This window comes from Spermophilus citellus (genome assembly GCF_964194105.1).
Source record: "Spermophilus citellus genome assembly, chromosome: 9".
NCBI lineage: Eukaryota > Metazoa > Chordata > Mammalia > Rodentia > Sciuridae > Spermophilus > Spermophilus citellus.
The window spans coordinates 97,945,779-97,970,408 of record NC_138191.1 but is presented as its reverse complement, the minus strand read 5'-3'; the positions used below and the strand labels follow the sequence as shown (position 1 = coordinate 97,970,408).

General features: G+C 38.7%; 2 protein-coding genes across 3 annotated transcripts in view; one reads left to right on the top strand and one right to left on the bottom strand.

The window, feature by feature from the left end:
- The window catches only part of ECHDC2 (enoyl-CoA hydratase domain containing 2), an 88,762-nt gene that overhangs the window by 27,171 nt on the left and 36,961 nt on the right, over nucleotides 1–24,630 (bottom strand). The window contains exon 11 of one of the 2 annotated variants that reach the window (XM_081305702.1): nucleotides 5,858–5,908. The exons of the other annotated variant lie outside the window; for it this stretch is intronic. Within the exon in view, the coding sequence (XP_081161828.1) occupies nucleotides 5,873–5,908 (36 nt within the window). The 3' untranslated portion in view covers nucleotides 5,858–5,872. Of the gene's footprint in view, nucleotides 1–5,857; nucleotides 5,909–24,630 lie in introns of those variants that run through there. 2 annotated transcript variants of the gene reach the window in all.
- ZYG11A (zyg-11 family member A, cell cycle regulator) overlaps nucleotides 1–24,630 on the top strand; it is a gene marked incomplete at its 3' end in the record, with an annotated part of 48,739 nt that overhangs the window by 4,525 nt on the left and 19,584 nt on the right. Inside the window, exons 2-10 of the mRNA XM_081305706.1 lie at nucleotides 2,153–2,318; nucleotides 5,964–6,715; nucleotides 12,234–12,374; nucleotides 13,178–13,354; nucleotides 15,645–15,709; nucleotides 17,823–17,922; nucleotides 18,006–18,059; nucleotides 23,550–23,711; nucleotides 23,790–23,834. Of these exons, the coding sequence (XP_081161832.1) occupies nucleotides 2,153–2,318; nucleotides 5,964–6,715; nucleotides 12,234–12,374; nucleotides 13,178–13,354; nucleotides 15,645–15,709; nucleotides 17,823–17,922; nucleotides 18,006–18,059; nucleotides 23,550–23,711; nucleotides 23,790–23,834 (1,662 nt within the window). The remainder of the gene's footprint in view (nucleotides 1–2,152; nucleotides 2,319–5,963; nucleotides 6,716–12,233; nucleotides 12,375–13,177; nucleotides 13,355–15,644; nucleotides 15,710–17,822; nucleotides 17,923–18,005; nucleotides 18,060–23,549; nucleotides 23,712–23,789; nucleotides 23,835–24,630) is intronic.

Here is a 24,630-nt window from a genome sequence, read left to right as displayed (position 1 = left end):
TAGCAAAAACATCAATACTGGGTTTAACAACAAAAACAAGTAGCAGAATGTTGTATGTAATTCTATTTATTATAATTTTTTTTCCTATACTGGGTATTCAGCCCAGGAACCTGGTGCATATTAGTCAAGCCCTGAGCAACGTCACATTCCCAGATTTTTTTTCCCCAGTAGTACTGGAAAATGAACCTAGGGGTGCTCTACCACTCAGCTACATGTCCAGCTCTTCCTTCTTTTTTTTTTTTTTTTTTTTTTTTTTGTTACCAGGGATTGAACCCAAGGATATTTAATCACAAAGCCATGTCCCCAGCTCTTTTTAAATTTTATTTAGAGACAGGGTCTTGCTGAGTTTCTGGGGGCCTTGCTGAGTTGCTGAGGCTGGCTTTTAACTTGTGATCCTCCTGCCTCAGGCTCCTGAGCCGCTGGGATTACAGGCATGTATCACTGTGTCCGGCTACGTGCCCAGATCTTTTTATAAAGAATTTTTATTTTGCAAAGGGCCTTGCTAAGTTGCTGAACTTGGAATCCTCCTGCTTCAGTCTTCCTGAGTAGCTGCGATTAAGCCTGTGCCATCAAGCCTAGTTCCTGTGTTTCCCTGCATCCCTGGAGACACTGGAGTTGAACTCAGAGCCTCACACATTCTAGGCAAGCTCTGTATCACTGGCACTGAGCTACATGCCCACCCTGTGTATTTTATTTTTAGATAGGATCTTGCTAAGTTTCCCAGGCTGGCCTTGAACTTGTGATCCTCTTGCTTTAGTCTCCTGAGTGTGTGCCATCATGTTTATTTATTATTAATTATTCTGTGGTGTTGGGGATTAAATCCAGGGCCTTGTGCATGCTGGGCAAGAGCACCACTTAGCTACATCCCCAACTTCCATGGAAGGAATTTAAGAAGTTCAAAATGCTGTGAAGGTCAGAGATGTGTTGCATGTTGAAGTTTCTGAAAAAGTTAGCAATCTCCAGCATATTAATCTTTTGGGGTCTAATATAGTACCATATCAACCTATTTTGGATGAGAAAGGGACCATGTGCCTCTAGAGTCTCACCTCCCTTTCAGTACTCCCTTTTCTCTACTCTTTTTTTTTATAAATTTCTTTTTACTTGTAAATGGACTTAATTTTATTTATTTATATGCAGTGCTGAGAATTGAACCCAGTGTCTCACACATGCTAGGCAAGTGCTCTACCACTGAACCACACAACCCTAGCCTCAACTCTTTTTAAAGCACCTTTTTTTTGGGTGGGGGGGAAGGCGGGTTACCGGGGATTGAACTCAGGAGCACATGACCACTGAGCCACATCCCCAGCCCTATTTTGTATTTTATTTAGAGATAGGATCTCATTGAGTTGCTTAGCACCTCGCCTTTAGTGAGGCTGGCTTCGAACTCAGGATCCTTCTGCCTCAACCTCCTGAGCCACTGGGATTATAGGTGTGTGCTACTGCGTCTGGCTTTTTATTTTTTTTAAACTGGCATCTCACTATGTTGCCCAGACTGGTCTCCTACTTAGGGGCTTAAGTGATCCACCAACCTCAGTAACCCAAGTAGTTGGGACAACAGGCACACACCATACATTTAATTGTTTTTGCTCTGTTGGGAGTCGAACCAAGAACCTCATGCATCTCATGCAAGTGCTCTGCCACTGAGGTACATCCTCTAGTCCTGGTTGTGAACATCTTTGAAAGTGGGAATAGGCATTTTTATCCTCTGTCACAGAATAATAACTTTAAAAAATGTACCAAGGGGCTGGGGATTTAGCTCAGGGTTGGTAGAGTGTTTACCTTGCATGCACAAGGCCATGGGTTTAATCCCCAGCACCACACACACACACACACACACACAAATACACACACACACACACAAAATGTATCTTGAAGGAATGACTTATGTGATCTCTGCTTGAAAAATCCCAGATATTGAACTGAAATTGAGATTTTTTAAAATCTTTATTTGTTTATTTATTTAACGTGGTGCTGAGGATCCAACCCATTGCCTCATGCGTGCAAGGCAAGTGCTCTACCACTGAGCTACAACCCCAGCCCAAGGTGGTTCTGTTACATGTAAATCATTATTAGAGTAGGAATATAGGCATGACTACTTTTATGCTGAATATTTGCAGATGTGTTCTAATAAAGTTTGGAATTTGTTTGCTAGGAGGAGGCATCACCCTATACATTGGCCAACATCTGCATGAATGTCCTGATTGCTAATCTGGAAGAATTGTGTTCTGAGAAACCTGATGGAACACTGTGCTTTCCAGAGCATTGGAGTTTCCCTCAGGAAATAGCTGATCGATTCCTTGGGATGATGGTTTGTCAAGGTAATAAGGTTCCTCTATAGACTACTCTCACTCTCACAGCAATTTTTTTACTATTTGAAAAGCACCTTTACATACAAATTATTTGCATTTTACTTGTGTGAAAGTTGAGTTTCAGTCTTTCTCAGATACTATGATAGAAATTGTTTTGATTCTAAGTTCATTTTGCTCTTGGCTTACCAGGTAAATGGAAAACTAAGTTGTCACTTGTCCATCTTATATTTTTCAAAATGTTGTTGCTGTAGTATCATCTCCTATTCTTTACATTATGGATATGAACCTGTGTGTGTGTGTGTGTGTGTGTGTGTGTGTGTGTGTGTGCGTGCTACTGGGAGATTGATGCTGGGGATGCTGTAATATTTTCTAATTTTGAGACAAGGTCTCACTAAATTGCTGAACCTGGCCTTGAACTTGGAATCCTACTGCCTCAGCTTTTCCAGTTGCTGAGATTACAGTTATGTGCCTCTGTGCCCAGCTATTGTCCATTTCTTTCTTTTTTTTAAAATTTATTTTTTAGTTATAGGTGGACACAATATCTTTATTTCATTTTTATGTGGTGCTGAGGATTGAACCCAGTGCCTCACACATGGTAGGTGAGCGCTCTACCTCTGAGCCACAATCCCAGCCCCTATTGTTCATTTCTTAATCAGATTAGTATAATTCTCACTGTTGAGTGTTTTGAGTTCTTTATATAGTAACACCTTTTCAGAAGCATAGTTGCAAATATTTTCTCTCATTTGGTAGATTTGTTTCCTTTGCTGAACCCAGAAGTTTTTAAGTTTGTTGTAATCCTATTTGCCTCTTTTTGCTTTTTTGTTTTCTGTACTTCCAGTGTCCTGAAGCATTTCATCTAGTACTTTTATACTTTCAGGTCTCACATGTAAGTCTTTAATCCATTTTGCATTTTTTTTTGGTAACTGGTGAAAGGTAGGGATCAAGTTTCATTTTACTGTATGTGGATATCCAATTTTCCTAGCACTGTTTTATTGAAAAGACTCTTTCTCTATTGCATTTTCTTAGCTCTTTGGTGGAATATCAGGAGCTATAGATGGTGTGTGTTGACTACTAGGTTCTCAGTTCTAGTCCACTGGTTTGTGTGTCTGTTTTTATACCAGTATTTTTGTTTCGTTTTGGAGTGCTGGGGAATCTAACTTAGAACTTGAAGCCTACTAGGCTGAGTTCCCTACACGGAGCTATACCTCCTGTCCCCATACTGGTTCCATTACTGTAGCTTTGTAGTTTATTTGAAGTCATGTAGTGTAATGACTCCTGCTTTGTTTTTTTGGCTCAAGCTAGCTTTGGTTATTATGAGTTTTTTGTGGTTTCTTAAAAGTTTGAGGATTGTTCTTTTTTTCTTTCTTCCTTCTATCCTTCCTTCCCTCTATTTCCCCTCTTCCCTCCTTGTCTCCTTCCTTCTCTCTTCTTAGTCTTTTTTTGTACTGGGGCTTGAACCCAGTGATGCTACCACTGAGCTGTATACCATTACTATTTTAATTTTTTAACACTAGGGATTGAAACTAGAAAGGAACACTTTAACCACTGAACTACATCTCTACCCTAGGCCTGGTTGTTTTTTTTTTTTTTTTTTTTTTTTGTACAGGGGATTGAACTCAGAGGGCACTTTACCACTGAGCTGCATCCCCAGCACCCCCATTTTTTAAAAAAATTTTGAAACAGGCCTTAAACTTGTGATTTGCCTACCCAAGCCTCTTAAGTAGCTGAAATTACAGGCATGTTGCCACTATGTGTGTGTGCTTTAAAGAAACCAGTTGCTTGTTCTGTAGAGTTTTATACAATCTGGATTTTGCCATTATTAACTGAGCACATAATATATATATATATATATATATATATATATATATATATATATATATATATATATATATATATATAATATGTGTTATAGGTGATTACAGTGTCTTTATTTTACTTTATGTGGTGCTGAGGATCTAACCCAGTGCCTCACACATGCTAGGCAAGTGCTCTACCTCCATCCATCCTTGTGTGCTCTGATATTGACATGTTTCTCTGATCCCTGTATTTTGTGTTAATTGGATGTTTGATCAGATTCAGGCTATGTGTGTGTGTTTCCTTGTACTTCATTCATGGTTCTATGAAGTTTTTCTGGTTGATTGTTGCTATGATTATTATGTCCGTAGATGGATTATCATTGCAAACACCCAAAAGCAGGAGTTCTTGAGGTTAGAATTGTTGTGTTCATTTGCTGTCGTTGACTTTTCTGACTTAAGTGTTTTTCTGATTTCTTCTTGTTTTCTGAGCTGTTCCACAGTTAACTTTCTGCTTGTACATACCATAAGTAAGGTTTTACTTTGAATACTTTCTTTTTTATATATTTTTATTTTTTTAGATATACATGACATTGAAAACCCTTCTTACTTTGCACACTTCTTGGGTAATTTTCCTAGGTTTAGTTACTACTACTAATTCCCCAGAGTTCTCAGCTTAGTCCTTTATTCTGAGCTTCAGAACCATGTGTCCAAATATCTCTTTGTTTTCCTGTTTCTTTTCTGGGTTGCTGAGTCATGATATTCTATTGTTCCACTCTCAGTGGCTGCTGCCTAATAAGATTTCTACTTATTTGGCTTCCCCTTAAAGGCAGTAAGGATTAAAGATTTAGAGCTCTGGCTTTAGAACCAGACTACCTGGGTTTACATACTTTCTTGACTGCAGCCATGCCACACTTAACAATGGGCACATATTCTAAAAAAGATCTGCCGGATGGGTGGTACCTACTAGTAATACCAGCGATTCAGGAGGCTGAGGAAGGAGAATTGCAAGTTTGAGCCAGCCTTGGAAACATAGTGAGCCCCTGTCTCAAAATGAAAAATAGGTAGGGCTAGAGATGTAGCTCAGTGGTAGAGTGCCCTTAAATTCAATCCCCAGTACCAAACAAACAAACTGTGTGAACATCATAATTTACTTACACAAACATAGATAGATGGTAAAGCCTGTTGCTTCTAGGATATACACCCATATATCATGTTACCCAATTGAGTGCTATAAGCAATTGTGACATAATGGTAAATATTTGTATATCTAAATGTAGAAAGATGCAGAGAAATTATTAGGTAAAGCAGGGAGGCACCCTTGTAGTTCCAGCTGTTCAGGAGGATTGTTTGCGCCTCGGAGTTTGAGAGGGCAAATCCAAGGCCATCTTGGGCAACTTAGCAAAATGTACCTCAAAAAAAAAGATGGATGGAAGGCTTAGTGTTCCATCCCCAGTATTGGGGGAGGGGGAAAGTGATCAGTAAGCAAAGAGTTATTTACATTTATATGTCATTTACATACCTGTTTGGTTTCATTTTTCATTTCTATAAATAAGGTTACTATAAATATCACTTTGGTCTCTGGAGTCCAACTTACCACATATTTTAAACTTCAGGTTATTTAACCTCTTCAAGCTTCAGTTTCCTCATCTATATAATAATAGGAGCAGTAGTTCCTGTATATGTTAGTGCAAGAGTGAGATGATCTTGGTAAAGAATTTAGAACAATGCCTGGCACAGAGTGAGTGGTAAATGTAGTCTTTATTATTCTTAGCATCTGTCCGTCTGTTCATTCCACATTGCATCCTGGAAAGACATGAGATCTCATTGTCATTACAAGCTAGCTCTGCTTCTCTTATAGGCAAGCTGACTGATAGAACAGCAAGTATTTTCCAAGGCAACCAAATGAACCTGAAGATGGTAAATATCCAGAAAGCTAAAATCTCTGCAGCTGCCTTCATAAAAGCCTTCTGCCATCATAAGCTTGTTGAAGTAGATGCCACTGCAGTGCACTCTGACCTTCCAGTCCCAGATATCTTAAGTGGACTCTGCAGCAATAGCTGGATCCAGCAAAATCTCCGATGTCTCCTATTAGACTCGACAAGCATTCCTCAAGATTCAAAACGGCTGTCCTTTGGTCAGCTCACTGGACTTCGTATTTTAAGTGTTTTCAACGTTTGCTTTCATACTGAAGATCTGGCTAATGTTTCTCAGTTACCAAACCTGGAAAACTTAGACATCTCCAATACTCTGGTCACGAACATCTCTGCACTCCTTAACTGTAAGGATCGACTGAAGTTTCTCACAATGCACTACCTGAAATGCCTGACCATGACCAAACCACAAATTCTTGGAGTCATCAGAGAACTTCAATATCTGCGTCACCTTGATATTTCCAATCACAGGCAACTCAAATCAGACTTAGCTTTTCATTTGTTACAGCAGGAAGATATCCTGCCAAATGTTGTGTCCCTGGATATTTCTGGCGGCAGTTGTATCACTGATGGAGCTGTAGAGCGATTTATACAGCAGCGATCTGAAATGCAATTTGTTGGGCTCTTGGCTACAGATGCTGGTTATTCTGACTTCTTTACTACAAAGCAAGGCTTGAGGGTTTGTTCATAAAAATAAGTTTTGTTTTATTTGTTCAGAACATTGTTAAGTTCTTGCTGTTCACCAGAATGTGTACTTGGTGTTAGTTGCAAAAGCAACAACAACAACAAAAAAATCCTTAAGATTTAACAGTTAATAATTATTGTGCACCCACTATGTGATAGGTTGTGATATAGTGGGTGCACAATAATTATTAACTGTTATGGGCTGGGGATGTGGCTCAAGCTGTAGTGCTCTCACCTGGCATGCATGCGGCCCGGGTTCGATCCTCAGCACCACATACCAACAAAGATGTTGTGTCCGCCGAGAACTAAAAAAAAATAAATATTAAAAATTCTCTCTCTCTCTCCTCTCTAACTCTCTCCTCTCTCACTCTCTCTTTAAAAAAAAATAATAATTATTAACTGTTAAATTAAGATACAGTTACATTAAGATACACTTCCTGCTTCCATGTCTCCCAGTCTAGCTTGATAATAATTATAGCCATTATCGATTACCTCCAATGTGGCGGTGTTGTGCTTGCCCATTGTTTTCTTCTTTAATCCTCCCATTTTACAGATGAGGAAAGGGAAGCTCAGAGAGATTTAGCTACTTACCATCATGGAATGAACCATTCAATTTTAAAGCTGGTACCTGCATCCAAATCCAAATCTTTGTGACTCTTAAAACTTACGCTTTTTACCTCTCTTAAGAACTGAGGAGGGTTCTGGGGTTGTGGCTCAGTGGTAGAGTACTTGCCTTGCATATATGAGGCACTGGGTTCCATCCTCAGCACCACATAAAAATAAATAAATAAAAATGTGTTTATCACTAAAATAAATAAATATATGCTTATTTATTTATTTTTTTTAAAGAACTGAGGATAGCCAGGCTTGGTGGGACACACCTGTAATAGTGCTAGCCATATTGATCATCTGCCTCTCAACTACATTCAGTTGTGTGGGTGTGTGTTTGGAGGGGGACGTCCTAGGGATTAAACCCAGGGTTGCTGTTCCTCTGAGCTACATACTCAGCCCTTTTAATTTTTGTTTTGAGACAGGATTTTGCTAACTGGTCCAGGCTGACCTCAAACTTGTATTTCTCCTACCTCAGCCTCCCAAATAGCTAGGATTATAGGTATGTGCCACCAGGCCTGGCTCTTAGCAACACCAAAAAGAAATGTTTTGAGCATTGCCAGAATAAGTTTATAACTTTGGGCTGGGAATTGAACCCAGGGCCTTGCACATGCTAGGTGAGCACTCTACAACTGAGCCTTATCTTCAGCCCATGGTGTCATTTTTTCTTTTTTCTTTTTTTTTTCCAGTTGTAGTTGGATACAATACCTTTATTTTATTTATTTATTTTTATGTGGTGCTGAGGATTGAACTCAGAGCCTCACACATGCTAAGCGAGTTCTCTGCCACTGAGCCCCAGCCCCAGGCCCAGTCCTTCTTTCTTTTCTTTTTAAACAGTGTAACTTTCTTTTCTTTTCTTTTCTTTTCTTTCTTTCTTTCTTTCTTTCTTTCTTTCTTTCTTTCTTTCTTTCTTTCTTTTACTATTTTGTTTTTAGATGTTGATGTACCTTTATTTATATGTGGTACGGAAATTCGAACTCAGTGCCTCATGTTAGGCAAGTGCTCTATCACTGAGTCACAACTCCAGCCCCACCCATGGTGTTATTTTAAAAAGATATATATATATATATATATATATATATATATGTCATGTATGACAATAGAATGCACTTTTTGTTTTTTGGTACCAGGGATTAAACTCAGGGGCACTTGGCCACTGAGCCCCATCCCCAGCCCTATTTTGTATTTTATTTAGAGACAGGGTCTCACTGAGTTGCTTAGCGCTTTGCCATTGCTGAGGCTGGCTTTGAACTTGCCATCCTCCTGTTTCAGCCTACCCAACCGCTGGGATTATAGGAGTGTGCCACTGTGCCCAGTTTAAAATGCACTTTGATACATCATATATAATGGAGTATAATTTCTCATTATTCTAGTTATACATGATGCAGAATCCCACCAGTCATATAGTTATTTATGTACATAGGTAATAATTTTGTCTGATTCATTCTCCTATCCTTCCTACCCCCCATTCCCCTTCCCCTCCCTTCACTCCCCTCTAACTAATATAAAGTAACTCTATTCTTCCCTAGCCTCTCCCCACTGCCCCCCTCCCCCCATCATGAATTAGCATCCACACATCAGAGAAAACATTTGGCCTTTGGTTTTTTGGGGGGATTGGCTTATTTTGTGAAAAGCAAAATATATTTAAATGTATATGTTCAGAAGTGTATTGTGTGTGTGTGTGTGTGTGTGTGTGTGTGCGTGTGTGTGTGTGTGTGTGTGTGTGTGTGTGAGATATTGGTGATTGAACCCAGGAGAGCTCTACTACTGAGCTATATCTATATCCTCTTTTCATTTTTTAAAATTTTGAGACAAGGTCTCACTAAGATGCCCAAGCCGGTCTTGAATTTGTAATGCTGTTGCCTCAGCCTCCCAAGTAGCTGGGATTATAGGCCTGCACCACCTTGCCTGGCTGTGTAAAAGTATTTTGTAGAGTCACTAACTATGTTCACATTTTCTTCTTTAGGTGTTTGTGCCTGGGATGAACATGTGTACATGCTATACAAGAGTTTGACCACTGAGATACACCCTGAGCCTCAACCACTGAGATACACCCTGAGTCCCCTAGGTCTTTTCTATCTAGACAGTTTTCTAGGATGGTAGTTTCAAGTATTTGTTCATTTTTCCTACAGAAACTTGTCTGTATAGGTTTGATATTCTTTCATTTTATTCTGTAATGATTCTCTAGATCTTTTTCTGCTTCTGCTTTCTGTTTTAAGGGTTTTTACTTGTTTTGACTGGGAATGTAGCTCAGTGGTATGGTGCTAGCCTAGCATTCATGAGGCCCTGGATTGGATCCTGGGCACTGCATAGGATACAACTGTTTGAGCTGGATACATTTGGTGCATACCTCTAGAGGCCAAGACAGGAGGATTGCAAGTTTTAGGCCAGTTTCTGCAACTTAGTGAAAAGAAGTATAACTCAGTTGGTAGATTGTCCTTAGGCTCAATTCTCAGTGTTGGAGTGGGGGTGAGGTAGGGAAGAAGTCAGTTTTCCTGCTATATTCTTCTTTCTTACTCAATTTTTTTTGAGGAGAGGTACTCGGAATTGAATCCAGGGGTATTTAACCACTGAGCCACATTCCTAGCCCTTTTTATTTTTTTAGACAGTATCTCACAAAGTTGCTTAGGGCCTTGCTAAATTGCTGAGGCTAGCCTCAGAACTTGTGATCTTCCTGCCTCAGCTTCCCAGATTTCTGGGATTAGAGGCAAGCAGCACCATGCTATTCCCCATATTACATTTTTTTTTTTTTAAGAGAGAGAGAGAGAGAATTTTTAATATTTATTTTTCAGTTTTTGGCGAACACAACATCTTTGTTTATATGTGGTGCTGAGGATCGAACCCTGGCTGCACGCGTGCCAGGCGAGCACGCTACCGCTTGAGCCACATCCCCAGCCCCCCATACTACATTTAAAAAAAAAAAAAATTTTAACTCTATTCTTCCTTGTGTACCCTGTAACTTAGTCTTTCTATTTGGTAAAATTTTATCTTTTTCTTTCCAGAATTTAATAAACCCTTGCTTTAGCTCCTTGATATTAATGATTTGTTTTGGCACTGGAGATTGAACCCAGGAGTGCTTTACCACTGAGCTACATTCCCAGACAGTTTTATTTTTTATTTTGAGACAGAGTCTCTCTAAATTGCTGAGGCCGACCTTTTTGTTTTTTTTTTTAAGAGAGTGAGAGAGGAGAGAAGAGAGAGAGAGAGAGAATTTTTAATATTTATTTATTTTTTTTAGTTCTTGGCGGACACAACATCTTTGTTGGTATGTGGTGCTGAGGATCAAACCCGGGCCGCATGCATGCCAGGCGAGCGCGCTACCGCTTGAGCCACATCCCCAGCCCCAGCTGAGGCCGACCTTTAACTTTTGGTCCTTCTGCCTCAGTCTCCCAAGTCATTGGGATTATAGGTGGGTGCCACTATGCCTGGATGTATATATATATTTTTTCATATACCAAAATGTGTGTTAAGAATATTAAGTTTGAGGGTTGGAGTTGTGGCTCAGTGATAGAGAACTTGCCTTGCACGCATGAGGCCCTGGGTTCTATCCTCAGCACCACATAAAATAATATTAATAAAATATAAAGATATTATGTCCATCTACAACTAAAAAAATATTAAGTTTGGAGTGCTGTGCTATGGTATAATTGTGTTCTGATTTATTTTTCATTTATGGAAAGATTTTTTTAAGCCAAAATATGTAGGTTTTCATTTTTTCGGACATTCTCAAAAATGTTTTATATGGAATTGGTTTTAATTTTTTCATTTTCGGGCATTTGGTTGATCAGGTTCCTAATTTAAAAGCAGTCTCTTGTCAATTTAGTGGAGTGAGATCATCCAATGGGTGATGATGTTATTTGTCATGGTAGAATGGTGAAGGTTTTCTTTTTCTTTTGCATGATCCCTAATCTCCCCTCCCCCATTTCCTTCTTTTTTCCCCTCACTACCCAGTAATGCTGTAAACTGTGTCATGTCTAGTTTGTTTAAATTCTTGGTTGATTTTATAGTTTGAAGAGATGATATGAGGGTGTTGGGAGTAGGGGTGGTTTGGAGTCAGGTGAACACCATTATTTTCCAGATCCAAAGTCTTCATATTGACTATTTAAAATGTGTTATTCAGGGATAGCATGGAAGAATTATGATACTATATAAATAAGAAAGAAATGCTACTCAAAAAAATTAAAATCAATTCCTTTTTCTTTTTCTATTTTATGTTGCTGGGGATTGAATATAGGGCCTCACACATGGTAGGCAAATACTCTACCAACTGAACTATATCCTTAGTGTTTTTGTATTATTTTACATGACCATTTTTCTATTTTTTTGTCTAATTCTATAGGATTATTTGAGAAACATTATATGTGTTCATTATTTTTGGTTGTTAAAAAAATTACACATAACTTGGGGCTGGGAACGTGGCTCAAGCGGTAGCGCGCTTGCCTGGCGTGTGTGCAGCCCGGGTTCGATCCTCAGCACCACATACAAAGATGTTGTGTCCGTCGAAAACTGAAAAATAAATATTAAAAAATTCTCTCTCCCTCTCTTTAAAAAATATATATATAACTCTTCAATTAATTATAATCTAGCTTTCAATAATTTAACATTAAAAAAATTACACATAACTCATTATATTAGTTGAGTATTTTTCTCTTGTTTTGCATTACTGAGGATTGTACTCAGTTGAAGTATCAATTGTAATATAGTTATAGGGAGATGGTATTTAATTTTGATTTCTCCAGTTTACTTCTTTGTTAAATTAGCAGCATACTTTACCTCTCTGACTAAATGAGAACAACTTTGTAAACCACCTGGAATATATCATTGAACAGCTCTTAATATTGTTTCAAACATTGGAAGCTTGGGCATGACTGGTAAAACTTATTAGTAATGTGCTTCTTTTTCAGGTTGCTGGAGGAGCCAGTATGGGTCAGATTTCCGAAGCACTGAGCCGATATGGGAACAGGTCGTGTTTTATGAAGGAAGCTCTTTACAGGCTCTTTACAGAGACATTTTCAATGCATGTACACATGCCTGCTGTTTTAAAGGTAACTATACCCTAGAAAGGAAGTTTTTTTTAGATTACTTGGTTCAATTAGATAAGTAATTGTATGTTTGATTTCTTTCCAGAAATGAGTGCTCCCTCCATATCTACCTCAGCATCACTTATTTGTATGTCTTTGATGGGGCTTTTTTTAGTTTCTTGTTGTTGGAATCCCTCACAGTGTTTGCCTGTGTGCACTGTTGCTCTTACAAGGCTTTACACTAAAGAATGAGATATGGGGCTGGGGATTGTGGCTCAAGCGGTAGCGCACTTGCCTCGCATGCGTGCGGCCCGGGTTCGATCCTCAGCACCACATACCAACAAAGATGTTGTGTCCGCCGAGAACTAAAAAAAAAATAAATATTAAAAATTCTCTCTCTCTCTCTCTCTCTCTCTCTCTCTCTCTCTCTCTCCCCTCTCTCTCCTCTCTCTCTCTCTCTCTTTAAAAAAAAAAAAAGAATAAGATATAAGTCTGGTTCATATTTGTGTTCTCTGAAATGCCTATTGGAATACCTTGAATGGAGTGAGGCCCAAGGAAAGATTGTGAAATTAGTTTTAGGTGTGAGGAAATGGGAGGTCCAGAGAAAGGAGGCGACTTGTCCAAAGTCACACAGAAAGTTAATGACTGCCTTTTAATTAGAGAGTATTGATGTAATACCTTAATGTCCTAAAAGAGTAAATGCTGAGGATAAGGAATATCTGTTACTGTTATGATAAAGAGCAAACATTTTGCCAACCAGAACAAGCACAAGGCAGTAAAAAGAATGTTGATGTTGTTCTATACTCTCAAACCATGTTTATCTTCAGCTTGTGGCTGTAGGAATGAGGAATCATCCAATGGATTTACCAGTGCAATTCACAGCTAGTGCTTGTGCCCTCAACTTAACACGCCAGGGTCTGGCCCAGGGAATGCCTGTTCGCCTGTTGTCAGAAGTCACTTGTCTACTTTTCAAGGCTCTGAAAAATTTCCCCCATTACCAGCAGGTAATTTTGATTGAAATTTTAATTGTGCTTTTTAAGATCAGGGCAAATACTTTACTCTCACCAGGTGCCCACACTGACAAGATGAGCTGGGTTCAAAAGAGCTGGCTGCAACATTAAACTAGGAAAACAGTGAAGAAATCACACAACATAAGGACATGAGTTTCTCAGATCTAGGGTGGGACTGATCTGCCACCTTAAGGGTCAGCTTCCACACTGGACAGCTCTGGAAAGAGTGCGCACCCAGACACACACACACACAAAGGAGACACACACAAAGGAGCTTCAGTGGAATGTTCTTCATCAAATAAGGCAGGGGATAATATTTCAGAGGTGGAGTCTTATTTTGCGAAGTCTTATGTTCAGCAGGTTGATTGACATCTTGGCAAATCACACCCATCTCAGGTGCTGTGTGCGATCACAGGCTGAGCAAGAGGAAAGGTGCACTTGTCGCACAGCCCAGTCAGCGCGTAATGCCAGATCTGTCCCCTCAAAATATTGCTCCAATGAGCATAGCTCACACACACAGCCCATGGATGACTTGCAAAAAATACAAATGTGTATTTTTTAGTTCTGGTTTTTCATTGTATCAGAGAGAGAGAAAGAGGGGAAGAGAGGGAGGGAGAGAGACAAAATAGATAAGGAATATATGATGTTTGGTATAGAAAAATAGGAAATACAAATAAGCAATGAGGTTAAAATTTTTTTAAAAATGCATGCCTGTAATCCCAGCTACTCTGGAGACTGAAGCAGGAGGATTGCAATTTTGAGGCCAGCCTGAACAGCTTAGTGAGACTGTCTCAAAATAAAAAATAAAAGGGTTGGGGGCATATAGCTCAATGTCAGAGTGCTTGCCTAGCAGACAAGATTCTGGGTTCAATTTCCAGAACCTCAGTAATTTTTTGGGGATGTGTGTGTGGATTGAATCCAGTGGTGCTTTACCATTGAGTACATCTACAGCCATTATTATTATTATTATTATTATTATTATTTAATTTTAGGACAGTTTTTGCTAAGTTTACAGGCTAACCTTGAACTTGTACTCTATCTCAGCCTCCCAAGTTGATGGGATTACAGGTGTGCACCATTGGTATCCAGCTACAATACTCTTAGTTACCTGGGAAATTCAATTTAAAGCTACAGTGAGATACTGGTAATCCTTCTAGAAACTACTGCATACCCCTTAGACTGGCCAATAACTAGAAGGCATCAAGTGTTGGCAGGGTATGAAACAATTGAAATTCTCATTTGGTTGTAAGAATGTGAAACGATACAACTACCAGTTCAACTGTTTGGTAATTCCTTTATAAATGAAATATACACTTTTTATTCTACCCAATTATTCTCACCTACATGTTTAGCAAAGAGAATAAAATTATATGTCTATATAAATGTTTATATAGGAATGTTCATAGTACCTTGTTCATAATTACTAAAAAAATTGGGTGAATAAATAAATTGTATATTGGTATAAGGAAATACTGTTTGGCACAGAAAGAAATGAAGTTCTGATACATGCAACAGGGATGAATCTTAAAAACATTTGCCAGGCAAAATATTCTAAGAGTAGATACTATATGATTCCATTTGTGAAACCTTAAAAGAAAAAAAAAACTATAACTGTAATTTTCTGGGGTTGAGGCTTCCAGGATGGGGGCATAGTAGAACTCTTTGGGGATGATAGAAATGTTTTTTTCTTGATTTGTGGTGGTGATGGTTACACAGGTGAATAAATTTTTCAGATCTAAATGAGTCTTTATGATAGGAATTGAGAGAGGGAGATAGATATAATTTTTTTTTTTTTTTTGGTATTGGGGATTGAATCCAGGTGTGTTTTGCCACTGAACTACATTCCCAGCCCTTTTTATGTTTTTATTTTGAGAGAGGGTCTTGCTAAATTGCTTAGGGCCTTGCTGAGTTGCTGAGGCTGGCCTTAAACTTTTGGTCTTCCTGTCTCAGCCTCCTGACTTTCTAGCATGACAGACATCTGATACTGTGCCTGTCCCAGTGGGAGTTGATATTTAAAAATATAATAAGGAAGGTGATCTTTCTCATTTAAGAAGTCTGTATTTTCGCCTGTTATTGAAAAGTTAAAAGATCTGGCTCAATTAGTCTTCATTCCTGCATGGCAGTCATCAGTTGTAGGTTTAAAGGAAAAACTTGAAGAGAGCTAGGTATAGCAGTGAGCTCCCAATAAGAAAAGCTCATTTTCGCACCATCCAAATGTTTGGAACCTGTATTTAGAATGGAGTATTACATTTACTCACAATTATTTTCTTTTTTTACTCAAAAGTTACAGAAGAATTGTCTTCTTTCCTTAACCAATTCCAGGATTCTTGTGGATGTTCCGTTTGACAGGCAAGTATAAATAGAAGTTGGTCATCTGATTGGGGTGCTGGCCAGTGTTCCTCTGAGCACTGTTGGCATTTGATTATTAGTTTGGCCAAGGCCTGATTAAGGCTCAGACAAGTTGTTTGTGCAGAAGGCTGTTTTGAGCCTAACACACAGTAGTGATCGGTGGTACTGTATTTGTAAATGTTCTCTCCCAAAGTGATTCCAGGACCAGGCAGTGGGTAAAAAAAATAATGAGCTCCAAAGAATCAAATGCACTTGGACTCAAGTTCTAGCCCTTTCATTGTCTCTGCACATGTTTCCTCTGTTTGTAAAATAGTAACTCTTTTGAGGATTTGATATGATAATGTTTATAAATTATCTGTCACAGTACATAGTTTAAGAGGTATTGGCCATATGAAGAATCTTAGTCATTTATTTTGTTATTGATTATTTAATAATAATTTAAAAAATCATTATCATCCTTGATGTTATAGAGGGATTCTTGGGATTCTTTTCAAAGCCTTTGTGATCTTCCAGATTCACGAGTTTAAAGCATTTAGATTAGTTAACTGCAGAAAGCAGAAAAATTAAGCACAGGCTGATAGGAGCTTTTTGCTGAGGCTGGCTTTGAATTTGTGATCCTCCTGCCTCAGCCTCACGAGACGCTGGGATTACAGGAATGCACCACCATGCCCAGCCATTTATTCAAATCTTTTAAGTCCTTAAGAAGTATGTGGGAGTTCTCTTCACATGGTGTTGTATATTAACATTTACACCTTTTACATTGCTGTTTTCAGTGGATACTTCAGTGTTTGATATCCATGCAGTCTGTAATTTGTGGGTGAAGGGTTATGGATAGTAAGTTTGCTGTGGTGTTTTGGCACTGTCCACAATTCAGATTACAAATTACTACCTCTTTGGAAACTCTTTAGCCTTATCATAGTAGAAACAAAATGCTAAAAAGTTTTTTTGCTAGGCATAGTTGCGCAGGGCTATAAACCCTCTACCACGCGGCCTGCGCAGTGGTTTCATTAATGAGGTTCTAGGCATTAAGTTAGTTAGAAGAGATCAAAATAAAACACACAAACCAGTTACCTTATTTATATTGCTAGGTCCGAGACTGCTCGCCTCCCTGGTTCCCGCCTCTAGCCGCCCAGCAGGGCAGCGAGGATTACTCTGGGCTAGCAGGAGAGAGAGAGAGCTCGAACACGCCTGGGAGTAGCCTTTTATTGGGGAACAAGAGATTCAGGGGAGAATTCCATCCAATGAAGGTTGAGGGGGGGCTGCACTCCAAGGTCAGGGTCAGTGATTGGGTCTCCAGGGTCAGTGGTCACGCACACCCCCACACGGATGGGCTCTCTCATCAGGAAAGGGTCAGGAAAGCTCTGACACAGCCAGAGCGCCTCAGGCCCTTAATGGGAGTCACCCAATCACGTGTCAGAATGGCTCTCCACAAAACCCAGCTACTTGGGAGGCTTAGGCAGGAGGATCACAAGTTCAAGGTCAGCCTAGGCAACTTAGTGAGGCTCCATGTCATAATAAAAAATGAAAAGGGCTGGGAATGTAGCTCAGTAATAGAGCATTTGCCTACTACTATGTGAGATCCTGGGTTCAGTTCCCAGAAAGGATAAAAATAAATCCCCATAAATAAATAAAAATAAAAAAGGTTTCTTTGGATCTGCTTATCCAGTGTTCTGTTTTTTAAAAGAATATGTTTTAGTTGTAGATGAACACAATATCTTTATTTATTTATTTTTTTATATGGTGCAGAGGGTCGAACCCAATGCCTCACATGTTTGTGTGAGGCAAGCTCTACCACTGAGCCCCAGCCCCAGTGTTGTATTTTTATTCTTTTTCTCTTGCTCTTTTTATTACCCCTTGGTTCTGAGGATTGAATCCAGGGCTGCTGCTTCCATGCTCTGCAGGTACCCTTCCTTTGATCTGCACCCCATGCGTACTCATTCTATTTGTATACTCTCCTGTTCTATCTTATCTCCTAAATGCTCATTTTCATAGTTGAGGCTTTATAAGTTCAAAACTATTTTTGTTACAGGATTTGTTGGGGGAGGCTGAGTGATTTGCCATGTACAGTTTCACAAACTATGTAATATTGAGAAAAATAAACACTTCTTTTCAGGTTTGATGCTGCCAAGTTTGTTATGAAATGGCTCTGTAGGCATGAGAACCCCAAAATGCAAACTATGGCAGTGAGCATCACCTCTATTCTAGCACTGCAGGTATGTGACATTTAGGTCAAGATTGTGCTCTTCCTCCTCATACAGCTTGGATACTTCACTTTTTGCTTTTTACTTGCCTTTAGCTATCACCAGAGCAAATTGCACAACTCCAAGAAGAGCTCTTCCTGGCAGTTAAGGTGGGTTGAGTTGATCTTCATTTAACTTTTGTAAAAATGCAGGTATTTTGTGAATGCAGCTTAAAAAAATAAATAGGTCTAAAGGCCCCATTAAAAAGAAATTGTAGGCTGGGTATATAGCTCAGTTGTTAGAGTGCTTGCCTTGCATGCACAAGGCCCTGGGTTCAATTCTCAGCACCACAGAAAAGAAAAGAAATTGTAAAACTTGTTCCCCAAGAGAAATTTCTATTCTTATAGCTATTTATTTACTTCTACTTTTCAAAATATAATGCTTAATTGCAGTTTCTTGATTTTGCAGTTTTAGATATTTATTTTGTTACTATAATAAATAAAAATTTGGTTCTCCTACATATATTTCTACAGATTAATTCTTTCTGCAGTTCCCAACAAGTTTATAGCACAATTAAATCTGTAATCAGTATTTACATTAGGATTATGTGGACATTGCTCATTCAAAACATTTTGCGTCATTTTATTCTGCACTTTTTTTTTTTTGGTACTGGGGATTAAACTCAGGGGTACTCAACCACTGAGGCATATCCCCAGCCCTATTTTGTATTTTATTTAGATACATTTCTTATTTTATGCCTTTTGCATTGCCGTTATCTGTGGATACTTCAGTGTTTGATATCCAACCAATACATTTTTCCATTTATTGATGCATGTTTATAATAATGATAAAGTCAAGGATAAAAACTTTCTTTTGGGCCTGTTCATTTCTGAGGTGCTTGAGTTGTCAAGAAGGTGATTTGAAGGCTGGGAGTGTGGCTTAGTGGTAGAGTGCTTGCCTTGCACATAGGAGGCACAGGGTTCAATCCTCAGCACTGAATAAAATAAAATAAAGATGTTGTGTTCATCTACAACTAAAAAAAAAAAAAGAAGGTGGTTTGAAGCCAGGTGCAGTGGTGCATGTCTGTAATCCCACTGGCTCAGGAAGCTGAGACAGGAGGATCATGATTTCAAAGCCAGCCTTACCAATAGCAAGGCACTAAGCAACTCAGTGAGACCCTGTCTTTAAATAAAATACAAAATAGGGCTGGGGATGTGGCTCAGTGGTTTTGAGTGCCCCTGAGTTCAATCCCTGGTACCCCCCCCCCCCCCGCCAAAAAAAAAAAAACCAAGAAGATGGTTTGAGTTCTGGGCTGCAGCTCATAGTGGTGGTTAGGGGTAGAGAAATTATTTTATTCATCAGTTGTAGATTGGATGGGATTACCTAGAAAGAATATAGAGTGTATATAGAGAAAAGAAAAGGATATACAGAAGTTCATTGGAAAATTAGGAGAAGCAAAAAAAGGAGTTTGAGAAGGAGCATCCAGAATGTGCTAGGAAACAGGAGAGAGAAGTGTCTAAGAATCCAAGAGGAAATATTCAAGAAAACTCAGGCAGTTGTGTCAGATCTAAATGAGTAGTTGAGTGAGATGACAATGGAATTGACTCTTGAATTTGGCATGATGGGAGTCGTGAGACATCTTGGTAGGTCCTGTTTTCAGAGAATGCTGAGCCAAACAAGTTGAATGATGAACAGAGAAATGGAGAAAACTTTTTATGTTGATTTTAATGAGAAGGAAAGAGAATGGTACTATGTGGAGTCAATAGTAATTTTTTTGTAAGATAGATATTTTGTAAAATATTAAGATATTTTGTGCCTAATGAACAAGGGAAAAATTGCCCTAAACAAGACAACTTTTTAAAAAATTTTAAGGGGCTGGAGTTATAGCTCACTGGTAGAGCGGTTGCCTCACACTTGTGAGGCTTTAGGTTCAGTCCTCAGCACCACATAAAGTATAAATAAATAAATAAATAAATAAATAAACAAATAAATAAATGAATGAAATAAAGATATAAAAAAATTAAGACAGGGTTTCTAAGTTATTGAGGGTGGGATCTCACTTATTTACTGTGGCTAGCCTCTAACTTTCCATCCTGCTGCTCCATTCTCCCAAATTCCCTGGCTTGTGCCTTGGCACCCCATTGAGAAAATAATTTTGACACCAAATCCTTGAGTTTGCAGGAATAAGATTTAGAGCAGGTGTAAAGATGTTGGATTTAGTGGAGTAGGAGAGAAAGCAGAGTACATTGACTCAAGTGTAAACATGCCAGTTTAGAAGAGTGACTTTGAAAGATGATATGAGCTGGGCATTGTGGCATATACCTATAAACCCAGATTCTTGAGAGATTGAGGCAGAGAAATTGCAAGTTTGAGGCCATCCTCGACAATATAGTGAGAGTCTGTCTCCCCACACTCTGCATTTTTTAATTGCTGCATTTTAGTTGTACATAATAATGGGATTTGTTGTTGTATTTGTACATGCATATAATATAACAATATAATTTGGCAGTATCACTCCCTAGCACTTTCCCCCTGTCTCCCTACTCCCATCCCTTGGTTGTTTTCCTCTTCTGATGTCCCTTTGATTTTAATGAGATCCGCCCCCATCTTTCTTTTCATTTTTCCTCTCTGGCTTCTACATAGGAGAGAAAACATAGGACCCTTAACCTTCTGAGCTATACTTATTTCACTTTACTTAATGGTTTCTAGTTTCATCCTTTTTTCTGCAAATGACATAATTTCATTTTTCTATATGACTTTTGTTATGAATTGTGCTGCTATAAACATGGGTGGCATGTATCATTGTAATATGATGATTTTAATTCTTCTGCAGAAATACTAAGGAGCGGTATGGCAGTTCCATGCCTAGCCTCTTGAGGAAAGACCCTGTCTTAAAATAAAAATAGGGCTGGGAATTTGGCTCAGTGGTAGAGCTCTCACCCAGTTTGTGGTAGGTCCTGTGTTTGTTCCTCAGCATAACCAAAAGGGAGAGATATGAAGTGATCAATGAGTGTAAAAAGATGGTAATTAAAGTTTGAGGAGAAGAATTAGGAAATAACAATCTTTGGAACAAAATATAGTTGAATGCCCTTTTAAAATTTATGGGCAGATATTGAAAGCACAGACTTTTTCAACCTTCAGAGTTTGGGGGAGGCATGAAGTGGACTGATAGTTAGGTTTAGCATTTATCCTAAAGTAGAAGTTGTGAAAATGTCTAGAAATGGTGACAGGACTGGATGCAAATAGAGCAAGGACTCTGAGCAACATAATGGGAGGAAGAACAGTGGATTTCCTAGAGAGACAAGTTTATTTTGTTTTCTGGTTTTTAAATGTTATTTATTTATTTAATACTGGGCCTTATATACACTAGGCAAGTGCTATATCCCTGAGCTACATTCCCAGCCTTATTTTTTTTTTGAGAGAGAGAATATATTTTTTTGTAGATGGACACAACACAATGCCTTTATTTATTTATTTATTTATTGATGCTGAGAATTGAACCCGGGTCTCTCGCATGCTTGGCGAGCGCTCTACCGCTGAGCCACAATCCCAGCCCCCAGCCTTATTTTTTAAAGTGCATATTAATTGTACAGAATAAAGTGTTTCATTGTGTTATATTCATACTTGCATATAATAATGATATTTTCTACTAGAAAGACATTTTAGGTAGTGATAACAAGAGCTCAGGAATCAGATTTAGGCAGACAAGGCCCAACCAATTACTAGTCATATGACCTGGGATAAATCTCTGTGCTTTGACTCTTCATTTGGAAAACTGTATTAGCAATTAAAAATCAGACTTCTGTCATAGTGATACTACCTCATCAGTTACTATGCATATGTTTCAGAGAAAGCATGTAAAGCCTGGGACCATGGCTTTGCCACAGTCAAGTGTTTCAGGGACAGCCTCATTTCACTGCTCCCTTTCTTCCTTGCCTTGCCCTTATTCATAACCTGTTGACTGCCTAGGTGAATATCTTCTTCCTGCTACTCTTAGCTGTCACAACTTTATTTATTTTTAAAATTTATTTTGGTACTGGGAATTGAACACAGGGCGCTATACCACTGGGCCACACCCTCAACCCTTTTTATTTTTTGAGACAAGTTCTTGCTAAATTGCTTAGGGCTTTGCTAATTAGCCAATATTGTTCTGGAACTTGTGGTCCTCCTGTCTCTCTACCTGCCCCTGCCCAGTTGCTGGTATTATAGGAGTGCCCTAGCTTACATATTACCTATATATGATGGTTTGCCTCTTACCCTTTATATAAAGTAAAATTTCAAGCTTTTGTGTATTTCTTTAAGAGCATTTGACAAAACTAAAATACATTTTTTTAAAGATTTGGAAACTTATTATTTATTTATATGTGGTGCTGAGGATTGAACCCAGTGCCTCACACATGCTAGGCAAGCACTCTACCATTGAGCCACAACCCCAGCCCCATTTGGAAACTTTAAAAAATATATATTTTTCAGTTGTTGGTGGACCATTTATTTATTTATTTATTTATTTTTAACTCACAGTTGTGGAGGCTGAAAGTCCAAATAGCATGGTGCCAGCTCTGGTGAGGGCCCCCTAGCTGCATCATGATAAATGGCATCCTGTGGGAGCTCATGCAAAAGGGAGAGAACACATGGCAAGGCAGGATGTTTGAGAGTGGAATTATTTATTTATTTTTATGTGGGGCTGAGGATTTAACCCATTGCCTCATACATGCTAGGAAAACACTCTACCACTGAGCCACAACTTTAGCCCCCTAAAATTTTTAGTTGAGGAAAAACCAAGTTTTTTTTTTTTTTGTCTGTTTCTGCTACCTGAATGAGTACTTGACTTACAGATGGTGTTAACTAAATGTTTTCAGTCAATAAAAAGTAGAATATCTGATATATACTTGATAATGCCCATTTTTTGTGGGGAGGGGTACCAGGGATTGAATCTAGGGGTACTTAACCACTGAGCCACTTCCCCAGCCCTTTTTTGTATTTTATTTAGAGACAGGGTCTAACTGAGTTGCTTAGGGCCTTGCTAAATTGCTGAGGCTGGCTTTGAACTCATGATCCTCCTGCCTCAGCCTCCTGAGCTGCTCTACTGAGATTACTGGCAATAATGCAGTTTGTTGTTTGTTTGTTTGTTTGTTTTTACCAACTAAGAAGCTTATTAAACTTTTATCCTCCTGCCCCCCTTTTTTTTTTTTTTTTTTTTTTTGGTTATACTGGGGATTGAACTAGAAGGCCTCATGCATGCCAGGCAAGTGCTGTACCACTGAGCTACTACCCGTCTGTATTTTTGTTTTCTTCAGTTAATCACAAAAAACCATAGGAGGTAGTTAAAATATATTTTACTGAAAAAATGGATCACAAAGCTATTAAGCGATGAAACTTGGGTTTGAAACAGGGATTTGATTCTAACATCTTCTTTTTTTTTTTTTTAAGAGAGAATCTTTTAATGTTTATGTTTTAGTTTTTCGGTGGACACGACATCTTTATTTTTTTAGTTGCCTGTGGTACTGAGGATCGAACCCAGCACCCCATGCATGCCAGGCGAGCACGCTACCGCTTGAGCCACATCCCCAGCCCCTAACACTCTTCTTAATTTTGCTTTTCTTGTAATGGAAGTGAGTCATTCAAGAGGGCATCTAACCTCCTGTCTCTTTGTGTTTTAGGAACTTATAGCGATAGTGAAACAAAAGACTACTGAAAAATTAGATGATGTCACCCTCTTGTTTGCTTTGAAAGCACTTTGGAATCTTACAGATGAATCTCCAGCTGCCTGCAAACACTTTATTGAAAACCAAGGATTGGCAATCTACGTTCAAGTTTTAGAGGTGGGAAGATGGGATTGACTTTATATGTAAAAATTCTTTTCTTCATGATAAAGTAACCTATTTATATTCTTTTGACAGACTTTTTCAGAGTCTTCAGTACAAAGCAAAGTACTTGGTCTCTTGGTAAGGTGAATTGTTTTGATTTAATTTTAATTACTTTCAGAAAATGTAAAATCTATTTACATGTATAAACTCACTTAATTTTCACATTATCCCTATAAAGTAAATAGCATTATATGTCAGCCAGTTATTGCTGTGAACAAACTGCAACTTAGTGACTTAAAACAATAGCCATTTTTTTTACTTAAGAATTTGTGGATCAACAGTTTGAGTTCAGATCAACTCTACAGTTTTTCTGTTGGTCTCCTGGGGGAAATTCATGAAGCCACAGTCATCTGGTGACTCAACTGGGACCAGATGGTCTAAGGTGGCCCGACTTTCATGTCTGAAGTTGGGTCTGGTAGTTGACTGGGCCTTGTGTCATCATGGGCTTCTTTCTGTGGTAGTTTCAGGCCAGCAATAGAGGGCCAAGTCCCATCGTACATATACTTTCCAAATTCAGTTTACATCACACTTGTTAATGTCTCACTGGCCAAAAGCAGATTCTGTGGTTAAGCTCAGATTAGACTGGCCATCCTTTCATGGAAGGTAACAGCAAAATCACATTGCTACAGTGATAGGAAAAATTGTGCTATGACTATACCACACAGTTATCATCCACATCTTAGACACAAACTCTTTGACACATGAAACTAGCATTTATCCTAAGTCACTTTAGTATAGAGTCAAAATTCAAACTCGAGCTGGCTCCAGACCCTCTTGTATTAACAACCTTAACTATAATGCATCTTTGTCAAGGTGATTTATATTATGTATATATATATTTTTTTTCCAGTGCCTGCCCAGCCCCAAGGCAATC